The sequence below is a fragment of the Diadema antillarum genome, unplaced genomic scaffold, assembly GCF_040938485.1.
Source record: "Diadema antillarum isolate AM-2024a unplaced genomic scaffold, OU_Dant_1.0 seq00000161_RagTag, whole genome shotgun sequence".
Taxonomy (NCBI): Eukaryota; Metazoa; Echinodermata; class Echinoidea; order Diadematoida; family Diadematidae; genus Diadema; species Diadema antillarum.
Genome location: NW_027271232.1, coordinates 245852 through 260592, shown reverse-complemented (window position 1 = coordinate 260592; position 14741 = coordinate 245852). Strand labels below are relative to the sequence as shown.

The 14741-nt window shown below is 37.0% G+C and overlaps 1 protein-coding gene across 1 annotated transcript in view; it reads right to left on the bottom strand.

Annotated features, from left to right (window-relative positions):
• Positions 1–2435: 2435 nt before the first annotated feature.
• LOC139727994 (uncharacterized) overlaps positions 2436–14741 on the bottom strand; it is a 191709-nt gene continuing 179403 nt past the window's right edge. The window contains exon 32 of the mRNA XM_071638961.1: positions 2436–8568. Within this exon, the coding sequence (XP_071495062.1) occupies positions 8567–8568 (2 nt within the window). The 3' untranslated portion in view covers positions 2436–8566. The remainder of the gene's footprint in view (positions 8569–14741) is intronic.

Here is a 14741-nt window from a genome sequence, read left to right as displayed (position 1 = left end):
GATAATAATAGTAGTAATAATAATAATAACTATAGCTAGTCTTATATTGCGCATTTCACACTTGTTAAGTTTCTCGATGCACTTTACAGACTATTTTTACCCTAGTCACTGGATACATTATTTCCACCCAGCACTGACAGTGCTCACTCTCCATTCCCTGGGGAGCGTTCCAGCCAGTCGCAGCCATTTTACAGGCTCGCACATGCTGATCAACCAACATAGACTTTCTCATCCTACCGGATACCGAGTTACATTGTATAATCTAATCGGGTGGAGAGCAGCAATGTGGACCAAGTACCTTACTGAAAAGACATTCCCGAGATATTATTCTCAGACCAAGAGTTACGACTCTTAGGTGCTATATCCCAAAGCTCAGGGAACTCCAGTTCCAACTTCTTCTTCAATGAGGCATTCTACACAAAAGTTCATTCCAATTCGTACAAGTTTGGCTTTACTATGGGTAATCGTTGTTCCTTTTGCAGTCAAAACATTGAGATATACCGTTGGTACATGTATTCACAGTTATTTTGGGATAGCATAAAAGAGCAGGAATTGTGGCAAATCATTATCCAGAAACTGAATTTAGTGAAATATGATGTGTGTTGGAAAGTTGTTTATACAGGCTTATCAGGGAATTCGATAACATTAAAGGATAGAACATAATTGTATTACTGATTGAATATGTTTTATACTTAGCGAGATCAGAAGGGGGTACGTGTAATGATTTTTTTTAAAATCGAATGTAGAAAAGAAGAAAATAAAATAGTTGTTTAAAGGATAACCATGGAAATGCATATGGTGATGATGGAATGTTTTAACAAGGATTTTGTTTCTTATTCTTTCACTTGTATTTGTTTTGTTGTTGTTTTTTGTTTGTTTGTTTTTGTTTTGTTTTGTTTTGTTTTTGTTTCGTTTTGGGGTTTTTTTGTGCTGTTTTTATGCTTTATCTTTCCATTACTTTCACATCACTACAAGGATGTGTTGTATAAGAACAATGGCAATTAGGCCAGATTCATTCAAATATGAACAGGACTTGAACCTGAGTGCTGGAAGCATGGGCGGGTTGTGTGCTTGTGTGTGTGTGTGTGTGTGTGTGTGTGTGTGTGTGTGTGTGTGTGTGTGTGTGTGTGTGTGTGTGTGTGTGTGTGTGTGTTTCAATGCTTACCCCATAATATAGGGCACCAGAAAAGTAACTCCTTTTTTTCCTCCCATGTATGGCATACCACTACTGTAAATACAGTATGTGCCACTGTCAGTCCTTTTCAAAACATAAAGAAGTGCTAAAAAAATTAATAGCTACAGCTAATATTCACGATAATTATCATAACTACATGTTTGCATTAATTTGTAAATACACGTCGTATGTGCGTGTGTGTCCCCTTACCTGTCTTCTCACTGAAGACATTAAAAGTGCTGGCATGCCACATACACATCAATAATGATTCAGACTTCACAGGGATTAGTATGTGTTCTAAATGGGATTTATTGCAATACGGAGAGAACATAACGTTAAATCAAAACAATATAGTATATTCAAACTCAGATATACTTATAAAAATTCAGTGAATTTTCACTTTGAGTATACATGACCGAATCAATCTTGCTTGGATTATGTGCTATAATGTCAATTGGGTAAAATTCATACTTTCATACACAAATCTGGGCCTGAAAATGTTACTGCGAGTCAATCTTCAAGGAGAACATTTCTTTTTTTTTTCATTCCCAGGGCAAGTAAGATCAAAATTCATTAGTTCAATTAATTTGACTCTACCAGTACCTACCAGTGTATTCACACCTCATTAATCTTTCACCTTTGTGCTTCACAACGATACAGCAGTACCATCAGTACTAGTACATGAAAATGATCTGACAACTTGATAACCACACCAAATTATCTCAGCATCACATTACAGTTATGCTAAACGACCAATATCATTTATGATGGTGTAGGTAAATACTGTGAGGGTTTTGCGAGAGTATATATTCCTTTAGCATCATCATTTCCTAACGCAATTTTTTAAATACACCACCATACCGTAATTGCGCTGGGTTCTTTACAGAAAAATGGGGGTTTGATTACTGCATTACATCACAATGATCCCTGTGCAAATATGTGCACAGGGTCTCATCTCATAGAAAAGGGATCACCACATCATACATACAAGCATTCACATCTCTTATCTGCCCCTATAACATCCAAAGTCAAACACTCTCCTGCAAGGATTGTTAACCTGCCAAGGCAAAAGAAGAAGAAAGGGGAAAAAATACATATTACATTTACCAGAAGAACTCAAGGGGGGCAAATAGTTCCTACAAATGACACGCTGTACACTCTAACACCACTCTTCATGTGGGCATGCTTGGACAAAACACTGTTCGGCAAATTTTACTCACAGTATGACTAGTGTCTGTGTGTGGGGTGGGGGTGGGGGTGGGGGAGGGGTAGGTAGGTCGTCTGTGTAAAATAAGGATATACATTTCTTACACACACAAATTTGTCCCCTCAAAAGAGTACCACCAAAACATAAAAAAACTTTCAGTGAAAAAGATCCTGGTTTTCTCTCCAGCCACTTGTGCACTTCGAGGTCAACTTCGATGTTCTTGTAACGACAAAACATTATTTGAGATATGATGATACAAATCTTTGTTCCAGGTGGGCTTGTATGCCAGAGCTCTGAATGGAAATTTGAGGGGAATCTCCTCATTGTGAATGTCACAAAAAGTTGTTGAGAAAGATGGTGTGCTATCTCGGGCGATGCATGCAGTGTCATATCCGGCAGTGTCAATGTATCACAAAAGATTCTTCATTCGGTGCAGTCTGTTGCACTGACAAGTGCACACATTTTACTCTCTCTAAATATATAATTCTTTCTCTCCTTTCTGACCCTTCCTGAAATGAGCAATATTTCTCATGTATTCACATACATGTGTATTTCCCTCATGGGCACACAATACCAAAGCAACCCTGTTTCCAACAACTTTCATGAAAACTGCTTCAATGCAGCCTGAATACACCCCCTAGATCTGCTTCCTTCTGTACTCAAAGGAACAAAATGGCTACCATGGCACCAAAAAGCTTGCCTGCTGCCTGCCTGTCTTTTCTTCGAAACGACTGCTGTAAGCATTGCATAAATCCAGACTTCAAAACAGAATAAAAGAAAGCCAGAAAGAGAATACTGTATCTCTTCATGAGCCATTGTCAGGCAAGAAACATCTGAAAATTTGATCGCACAAGGTAATCCGGCCTACTGTTGCTATGTTGCATGAACCAGTACATTGCCATGGAAACATTGGTCATAAAAGTAGGCGTAAACTTTAAATGCATTATAGAGAAGTCTGCAGTCAAAGACAAAGCAATGCCATAAATACATGTAGGTGCACACATCCTGTACTATCACGTCACTGATAAGGATGAAGGTACATGCATTTATACACTTCAATATGGGTTTATACGTAGCTACAGACAGCCACATAGTCATTATGCTGGTATGTACAGTGTGTCTTCAAAAATATTAATTACAGATATGACGTGGTTTAAAGTATGAATTCACTGCTTCTAACAAGTTATTGGCAATCAGTTATGTATGTATATTTCCATTTGCATGGTGGTGAGCTACATTTTGATGCCAATATGTGAATTTACATCGAGTTAGACTGTACATATTCTCATACGAAGATAGAACATTCAAGACGTAAGAGTGTGTCTAAAGTACAGATTCACTTCATCTAAAGTTGCTTGAAAGAGACCCACTTTGTATATCTGCCGAGTACACTGGATTACATTTAAAAGAAGGCACTTTTCAATCACTTTCAGCTTGATTTTTTTCAGGTAAAATATATCTATTTTTGTTCCATCAAGTTACATATATGTCAAAGATTAGCACGTCCAATACAAGGTACTGACAAAATCGCTCCCGACATCAGTGTCCAATGAATTAAATAATTACATGCTCAATTCATAAATCACACAATATCTTCATGCATATTATTGTGTACGAACACACACACACACACACAAATGGTAAAATTCAAACAATATTTTGTGATTTTACAAATTTCACTTTGAGAAGCTACCATCCACATAATCATTGATTCCTATACACTATAAACTCTATATTAAAAATATACATGATTCTCTCCAGCAGTTCCCACAAAAGCCGATGTCTGATATCGCATCAGAGCAATCGCGTATGCCATCCTATTCAAACAATCACAGCGTAAAATGATGACTTTATGATACACTTTGAATAAATTAAAAACTCATCATACCACAACGAGAACATGTCGATAGCAATAAGACTATTACAACACAAACATTTCAACAAAATCAATGACAGCTATGCATCAAAAATGCTTCTTCCTCTTCTTCTTCTTCTTCTTTTTTTCCACGGAGTACTGCGGTTTAAACATTATTTCACTCAATAACCCGCTAGAAATCTCGACTGTGAAAGTCTGTCATTTCATCACAGTGTGATTTTACAGGAAATGGACAACTGCTAGCTTATTCACACCAAAAAAATGTGATTCTAAACATTCTAGAAGATGTTTGATCTGCGGCTACTGTAGAACATACGACTCTCTACCCCTTACAGCAAATAAGAATGTGTAGAAAAGCCCCAATGTGTTCAATAAGTTCTTGTTGTTTTTCAAACTATGGCAATGACAGAATTGCAAATCACAAAAGCAAGATAGACCATGTTAGTTTCCATAAAAAAAACTTTTCAGTGAAAAAGATCCTGGTTTTCTCTCCAGCCACTCGTGCACTTCGAGGTCAACTTCGATGTTCTGTTAAAGACAAAACATTATTTGAGATATGATGATACAAATGTTTGTTCCAGGAGGGCTTGTATGCCAGAGCTCTGAATGGAAATTTGAGGGGAATCTCCTCATTGTGAATGTCACAAAAAGTTGTTGAGAAAGAGGTTGTGCTATCTCGGGCGATGCATGCAGTGTCATATCCGGCAGTGTCAATGTATCACAAAAGATTCTTCATTCGGTGTAGTCAGTTGCACTGACCTGTGCACACATTTTACTCTCTCTAAATATATAATTCTTTCTCTCCTTTCTGACCCTTCCTGAAATGAGCAATATTTCTCATGTATTCACATACATGTGTATTTCCCTCATGGGCACACAATACCAAAGCAACCCTGTTTCCAACAACTTTCATGAAAACTGCTTCAATGCAGCCTGAATACACCCCTAGATCTGCTTCCTTCTGTACTCAAAGCAACAAAATGGCTACCAGGCACCAAAAAGCTTGCCTGCTGCCTGCCTGTCTTTTCTTCGAAACGACTGCTGTAAGCATTGCATAAATCCAGACTTCAAAACAGAATAAAAGAAAGCCAGAAATAGAATACTGTATCTCTTCATGAGCCATTGTCAGGCAAGAAACATCTGAAAATTTGATCGCACAAGTTAATCCGGCGTACTGTTGCTATGTTGCATGAGCCAGTACATTGCCATGGAAACATTGGTCATAAAAGTAGGCGTAAACTTTAAATGCATTATAGAGAAGTCTGCAGTCAAAGACAAAGCAATGCCATAAATACATGTAGGTGCACACATCCTGTACTATCACGTCACTGATAAGGATGAAGGTACATGCATTTATACACTTCAATATGGGTTTATACGTAGCTACAGACAGCCACATAGTCATTATGAAAAAAAAAAATGAAAAAAAAAAATTATGAAAAAAAAAGAGATTAATTTGTGAAGAGAGTATATATTGTGTCAATCACCCCAGAGAAAAAGACGTGCTCTCATATTTATCTACATCTGTATTGTTCTTTTATTTTTCAAAGATTTTGTGAGCTAAAGTATGTCATTGCACCATGTTTCTAATTTTTAAAGGGTATGTGTTATTCTTTGTGTTATCAACTAGGCCTGACAAAATGCAATTCAAATTCAGATTAGATTTCATCTTTCTACTGCGTTAGCTATACTTAAGCTTTAGGACAAATGCATGTGAACCATTTCTCACACTTCTACCACTGACAGCCATACACACATGAGATATTAGTGAATTGTGATGTGCATCGATTATGAACATTCTGCACAAGAAATTATTTTTTTTTATCATTTGTTTAATTTTGCTCAAAAAGAACATCAACATTGAATAAACCACTGGAGTTCTTCCATATCATGCTTCCGTGCAACTTCTGCATTCAATGTTGCGCCCTCATTGGTACGGAACATCTACTTCCGCCAAACCTCTGGCAGTTATACTCAGAATCAAGGTCAAAGCCACGGTAGGAACACACTTTCAACACACAGGATGACCTCAGAGAATTGTTCTTTCTATATTACAGACTTGCTCTCAATCAAGTGCGCAAGCATTGTGCAGAATGAGAATTTCACATATGGGGTTGACAGGACGACGCACTTAATGACATCACAAATATCAAATTTCATGACATATTCATATGGCCTTCCATTTTTACAGCCTGATTGAATATTCATGCAGCCCAAATATGGATGCTTCGGTTTTCCATTTCAGAAAGGCACAGACACGTAACCTTCTGGCTTTCATCATTATTTTTTTCTTTCTCTCTCAAGTTTAAAATGCTCCCACAGGGCACCAGTGCATATTTAGCAGGCATGGTAACCACCTTCACACTTACATCCAACACCTTGCGTGACAAGCTTCTCATCAATATAACTCCTGTGAAATAGAAGTAGAATGCAATATATCAGTTACTTCAAAGTAATCAATACTGCTACTGGTGTCTGCAGTGTATCATGGTCTCATTTCTTTGAAAGGCAATGTGTACAAGTGTAGATGATGAAGTTGACTTCTATTATCGGTAATCACACTCTGCCAATCTGAATTCAAGCCGTGATGTGCTTGGCTGTTTTTCTCAGGAGTTCCACATGTTTTATTCTCAAATACAACATCTTCTTTAATTCAGTAATACCAGGTGAATCCTATGAATGAGAAAAATTAAAACTTTCCAGTGATCTACTTGGCAACCCCCTCCCCATCAAAAAAAAAAAGAAAAAAAAATTCAATTATCCTATCTGAAAAAGCGCTGGGGATAAATGTGTGATAAAGTATTAATCTAAACTCATCAGAATCTTTGTCATAAAGTGGCTGAGGAACAGAAAGACATTGGTAAGATTGCAGTCATTCTAAGAAACAACAGTGCCTATTTCTTTCTTTTTTTTCCTTTAAGTGGCTTCAACATTTGACACAAAAAGATGTTTAGCTAACACGGCACGGAAAATGCTAACACCGGACAAACGACAATCATCATTTTCTCTGCCAAAATGGTACAGTGTAATGGTAAGCTCTCATATTCTATGGCCTATTTCTTGTCTTGATTGATTCAACTGGCAGTGCATCTATAGGTATCCAACCATGAAATGAATTGCAACACAAACTGTTGAAGCAAATAAACACAGTATTGTTGTATTAGAATCTTTCTAACGACCGGATAATAATTGCTTATCATAGCCTTTGTACTCACTAGACTAAAACAGACAGAAGATATTTTAAACGCAACACTGGATTTCAACAATAAGTAGAACCACATGTTTCCACACTGAACAAGGAGCAATACAAAGTGATGTAATATGACAGACTCAATTCCAGACAGTTTTGTATGTATACACAAATATTGCTAAAAACCAAACATATGCTTAAAAAAGTTTATTTTAGAAAAAAAAAAATTACAAATTCAATAAGATATGTCAAGCTACACAGAGTACTTTACTTTTAAAAAATCAACTCAAATATACTTTCAGAATAAATAATTCAATTGAAATCCACCTTTGCAAAACACTGCCATAAATTAATTCATAGTTAGCATGCACTTCCTAATATTTCTAAATCCATTTCATTATTTAGAAAAACAAACAAAATAAAACATGAAAATCTAAAGCAGGCTAGTACATCAACCTACATTAGGTCTCTAGCCATTTTTGATGCATGCTTGCAAACAGACAAGACATTACTGAAGAACAGACAACCAAGGAGAGTAAGATATAATCGCCAGAACATGTCAAAGTTCATGAGATGCACAAGAGATAGAGAGAGAGAGAAAAAAAAACTCCCACTCTTTTTATGTCTTGCATCATCTTGACTTCTCAGTTCTCTTCTGCAAGGTGGATGTTTTGAGAGCTGACCTGTGACATGTGACCTCTGACCTCTGACCTCCGTCACGGCCAATCCCGATTGACCCCTGTCTTGTTGAATGCTTCGGGCAGTAACATATAGGACTCATGGTTCCAAACAGTGGGCGAAATGGCACCAAAAGGGCTGCCAAGCAGTGCTTTCTCCCAGCTCAGTTTTGCTAGTATGCATATTTTTTTGTTATTTTTTTCCCAAAAAAAAAATGATGTAAAGTTTTGTCGAGCCATCAGAGATGGGTGCTGAAAGTGGCAGATGCAAAAGTGTAACACAGCTAGGACACAATAGAACCACTCCAGAGTTCCGACAGAAAAACGTTTCGCGTGCTCTTATGCTCTCAACAGAGGTTTTGGTTTCGTGCTTGCTTGACTCCCAGTGACGTGATCCCACGCTGTCCTGAAGAATTTTTCTTTTTGTCTCATCGATAGCATGTTCTGTACAGTGGAGATAATAATGAAAACAACATTTCTATGAAAATTATTTTTTTTAAGAAATCAAAATTTAAAATCTCTCTTTAGTATCAGTGACATTGACAGGGCATCCCTACCTTCAGAGTAAGAGAAGTACGTGCGAAATGCATTCCTGATAGTTTTCAGCTCAGGGATGTTCACTTGGCAAGAGATAATCCACATGACATACAAAAAATGTCATCCCCCCCCCCCCCCAACCCATCAAAATGGTGTAACTTTTCACTAAAAATGTTTTGAGCAAAATAATGTGGCAGGGGTGTTACTTCACTTTATATTGACTATTAAATAACATTGCTTAAATGAGAATGATCTGCTGAGTCATGCATGAATGAGCACATAAAACAGTACATCACTTTTCCAAAGTCCCAAGAATCATTTTTTTAACGGTCTGTGCAATTAAATTTTCACAAATTCTATTGCTGGTGTATGTTCAGTGTTGTTGTTTTATCATCCATTTTTTGACCCCTTATACCATAACAACAGTACATTTTTGGCATTTATTGCTTGTGAGTTCATTTGACCATGACCAAAGTTCACACATTAAACACCTGGTGTCGAGTCTTTCACTAAACTGACTGGATTTTTGCAGTTAAAGAGGGTTGAACATACATACATGTAGCCATTTTCCAAAGATTGTGCTCATCCAACAGCAAGTTTGAAGTGTCAGGGTTGGCTTAAAAAATCTTGTTTCACAGACTCCCCCAAAAGAACTCTTGTGACTTTTGCGAAGTGACCATTTTTGTCTTTAATGTGAGTTCACTCACATTAAACTCTGAAATTACGCACGACTCAACAGATCATTCTCATTTTTACACAGAAGTGAGCATATATATGTGTGAAGCTGCCATACTATTTTGCTCAAAAACTTTTCATTCAAAAGTCTCTGCATTTTGATGGTGGGGGAGGGGGGACTTTATATATATACATATTCGCATGTCTGAACCTGAGGCAACTATGGGCATGTACTTTACATTGTAAATCCTCCCTCGTGAGAAATTCAGCCTATCATGTGTCAATTCCAACCTTGACCAACTACAGAATTCTAGTGATTCGATAGACCATGGCAGTATGATATAAACATGTTTGGCCCATTATGCATTTTTCAAATGTAGATGTACATAAGTCTGGGCTTAAAATCATGAGGGTTTCTTTCGTCTTTTTGTGTGTTTGTTTGTTTTTTAGTATCGCCAGTTTATCATAGTTTGTAAACCGAGGAGTCTTTTTTCAAGCATCCATTATGTGTCTTATCATTGAATGTTTTAGAATGCAAACATACAAACATAATATACAGACATATATGTATGTATACATTTATATATATATACATACATACATACACACACATAATATACATTGTATATACACATATACATATATATATATATACACATACATATACATATACATATACATATACATATACATATATATGTCAAAATCAAATTTCACTATCTTTCTCTCACCATGCCTTTTGTCTTCCCACTCCTCCATTCAATTCCTGTCATTTCTTTACAGGTGCTACAAAGATGCTTAAAGGGATGGTACAGTATAACATTGGCTGACATGAGTGCACACAATTCTAAGAGGATTTCAAAGTTTATTTGATAAAAATCAGTTTTGAAATGGCTGATCTATCCAAAAAGCAAGGTAAAACAGAGGAATCCTAATAAAAATTTGGGTCCCACCCTCTATCAGGATAGCTTTGTTTTGGATATCCCAGCCAGCAATTTTCATCACACAAACACTGAATTCCTCTTACAATGATATGCTTTTCTGTATTTTGTAACAGGTTTCTCATTTTCTCATTAAAACAAGCTGGAAACCTGAAGCCCCATCCCAACCAAAACAATACCATCCCATTAATCTTCCGATTCAATCATATTGATGTGTAGATAACGATGACCACTTTCTAATCATCATCATCACTATCATTTTTCACTATGATAGCACATTATTGTCATTATGAATAATATCTCAACTATTACCTTACCGGTACTATTCCTTTAATTACTTTCCCAACATAGGAATGAGAAGCTTTCTGTCACAATCATCATAATTGGATCAAATTAAAGACTTCGATTCAATGTCTTTATTTTGCCTATTGACAGCCTGAGATTGACTGCATTTGCATCTGTTTTTTTTTTTTTTCAAAGTCATTTTCAGGAAATCATGGTGATGCAAAAAAACAACAACAATAAACCAAACCTGAAAAGGCTGTCTGGAAATTCCTCAAAATGATGAAGCTGTGTGGTTTGTTTGTTTGTTTGCTTGCTTGATTTTTGTTTGTTGATTTTTAATAATCTGTGGAGTAATTATCTTACTGGAATATGATCATATTGGTAACTTGTAGATGTATAAGCCTAATCTCATGTTATATTTATTGAATTTTTATTATTATTTACTTTTCACTTTATATTGAGGTTTTGTTGGGGTTTTTTCCTGAAAATACTGTATGTAGTAATGCTATTCTCTCAATTGATTTTTTTATGCTTTTTTTTCCAGGATGCACACACATACACACACACACACACACACACACACACACACACACACACACATTCTCATAAATTGCTTCAGGGTCCCCGAGTTCATGCAGCCAACATCTGTTTTAATGCCATTTTTTTTTTCAACATCATCTGAGATGAAAAGTGGGACAATTTTTCCTTTTCAAAAAGGATTGTTCTACTCCTGAACATAAAATGAATAATGTAAAAGAGACCCATGAGCATGTAGTTTGAGATTACAAATACAAAAGATATTACATTAAATGCGCACAACTCCATGCATGTAATTCTATGATGCATGAATTGATCATTCCATCTCTTTCAGTGCTCGTTTTATCTCTAGCACTTCAAAAAAATCCTGTCCACCTGCTTTCCCACGTTCTGATCCTAGATTTTTTTTTCTTTCTTTCTTTCTTGAGGGCTCTTTTGTTGGAGTTTCCTCTGTAGCCGATTGTATTGTTCATCCAAGTGACAACTAAACCATCTACAGAGGTTACAATCCTAATGAACACTTGACTCTTGTTGCATAGTGGCCTTATAATTTAATGTGGGAGTGGGGTGGGGAAGAGTGGATCGAGTATTCATTTTGCAGGAAAATAATTCACAATTTTCATGTGCTTATTCCGAAGTAAAGATAGGCACTGGACTCTCTAGCTATCAACATAGCCCATCTCGAGTTAAATCAATCATTTTGACTTGCATGTAATTTGGGATAGTGATGCAACTACTGGGTTGATACACTCCACAATACACTCAACACCGACAGGGATCTAAATCTAATTAACTATAGCCGCCACTTGAAAGTTACAAAAATGGAAAGAGCATACAAATATGGAGCATGACAGACACATCAATCAACACGAGAAACACCTGCATTGTGCTAGCATCCACCGCTAAACCCTATTGTCTGTGATAAAGCCATTGTGTACCATAATCATGATCCAACCATCAAAATTTCTACACGGCATGGAGAGCTGAGATGGGAAAATACACACACAGAAAAAAAAACAGAAAAGGGGGTAAATTCAAATGATTGAGCAATCATACAGCTATAATTAATTATCTTATGCTGATTGCACTATAATGAATGCACGCTGGCATTAGCTTTACAAATAGGTAAAACCACATGCATGTCATGGCCTGCATTTCAGTGTTTGGAATCACAAAAGGATTGTTTTCCTATTATGTGTATGAAAATACAGAAAACCTCGCAGTCAAGTCGAGGGATGAGGGGACTACTTTCAATTTTCACATCACTCGTACTGCATTAACATACAGATCTACCGAGGAGGTGTGACCACACACAGCTCTCGTTTAGTCCCAGTCATGCACTGTTGACCACTGTAATTAATGCATTCCTATTCAAACTGGAATTTCCAGAAAACAGGTGGCGACACACCCCTAGTTAACACCCCTGGTGTCCCCCGTAAATGTTAATTCCATTCCGTAAGACCACATTACGGGTCTGTCCAACATGTTTGCACTGTTGCCGTGCACGCATTCAGACGTGAAACAAGCTATAAAGGCTCTCCTTCTCTTGCAGGAATGAATGGTAATGCAAATAATTAAAGTCGTATGTTGTCATTTTATACCTCTAGCTATTGCCTTATGCCCTCTTTCATTATTCACACACACACATACATACACACACACATGCAAGCACACAAAAACATTTTTGAAAAAAATCTTCCATCATTCATCTGCTGCTATTGATTACGCAGTATTGTAAAAGTGAAAATTTGCGCAGTGTGGAAATTTTCGTGCATTTTGTGCAACCAGAAGCTAGCACGAAAATAAAAGCAAACATATACAGTATATTTGCATGCCATATAATCCAGTCTACAGTTCATGTCCTGATTCAGCAGAATTAAAGACATGCGAAATTTATCTTAGCCGGCCGAGCACAAAAAGTTACTCACAGGAAAATATCTACTTTTACTGTATCTATTTAATGAACTATTCCCCTTTTTGTTGATGATTAGTCAGTATAGTTCACAAACTACTCCAGCCAGGGACCTCACACAGGTACATTGTATGTAATGCATTAAGTATGATAACAATGAATACAAGTTCAGGTCCTTTGACCTATGAGTTTAAGCAACTTACCAAAAAATCTTATCATCTAATAAAAATTCCCACGTATATCCATTTTATGTTGATGCCCTATTCTCTTTTGTTCACAATCATTTACAAAGTCCCAAATCATACATGTACACCAAGAATTGTTTGATGTCAATGTTTACCTATAATTGTCACTAAATGTGGTATCGCCAGAAGGCAGATGTATTATACGCAGAAGTTTTTATAACACTTTTATAAAATGGGTTCAAGAATGTAGCCAATAGGAAGCGCTGAAATGAGACACACCTCCTTCCTTTACTTCAGTACAATTGCACTGCCTGTAATCCTATGGTAGATTGCCGATCGTCTGTGCGCGCGGCGGCTCCTTTGATGAATTGCATGCATACGCGTACGCGCTGTCAATCCTGTAAACAACTTCTAGTTCAGGCTGCCGGCCGGCCGGCCTGTCTTCCCTTGTGCATAACATGTGTGGCGTACGTACGTATACTCTACTATACGTACACTTTGTACAGTACAGTAGACCAAGCGTTATGGGACCGGACGCGTACATGGAGTCACTTTGAAGAGCAAATCCAACGATTTAGCAGGTTAATTCTCACGCCGTTTTCAGAGTATGTTGTCTAGTAGGCCTATATGAGGAGTCTATATCAAGTCTTTAAGATATTCTATGTAAAATAAGTAAGTTTTCATGCGGGAACTTAAGTGTCCGGAAACCCAACCCCCCATTATACTTATACTGTATGTGCGGGACTTCCGCGAGTGCGACGTGCGTAAATGTTTGGGACGAACATCTTCGGACGTCTTGACCCACAAAGGTACGTGAAAAACGCTGAAAAATGATGTTAGTTTTCGAATTTTCGACCCATTTTATAAAACAAATGATGCACAGGATTATTTCGTGGCGTTAGTGGAGGCGTAGCTCACTCTCGGGTATTTACAATGTAGTGCAACATGCACTTGGCTTCGCCTCGTGCATGTTTCACAATTGTAAATACCCTCGAGTGCACCACGCCTACACTAACACACTCTATCCTGTGCATCATTTGTATAATCCCGCATTTGACAGATATGAATTCCTCACAGAGGACATGAATCATATCTTGCCATGTGAATATGACATGTCGCCAAAGACATGTCTACAAATAATGCTATTCGTAGAGTATTACCGAAGGTGCACTTCAACGGTTGAATATTAAGAAAAGTTTTGACAATTTTACTTCAATTTTTGCCAGTATATCTAACAATGAATGAACAGACGTGTGTGTACAATCATAAGTGGTAACACATTTATTGGATAAGGCAAAACCTTTTTTTTACAAATGAAATAAAAATGTGTCATATTTTAGATGGGCTGGTAATGACAAATGTTTTTGAAAACTGCAACAGGAAATTACATTGTTTTGTTGTCAGTGGTGGTTTACATGTCTTTCAAATGAGAACATCTCCAACACTACATTCATTCTACGGGTCCAGGCAATTCCAAATTTTAGATTACATATGCCTGAGGGGAAAATGATTATTGTCATGTACAGGTTGCAACATATGTGCATC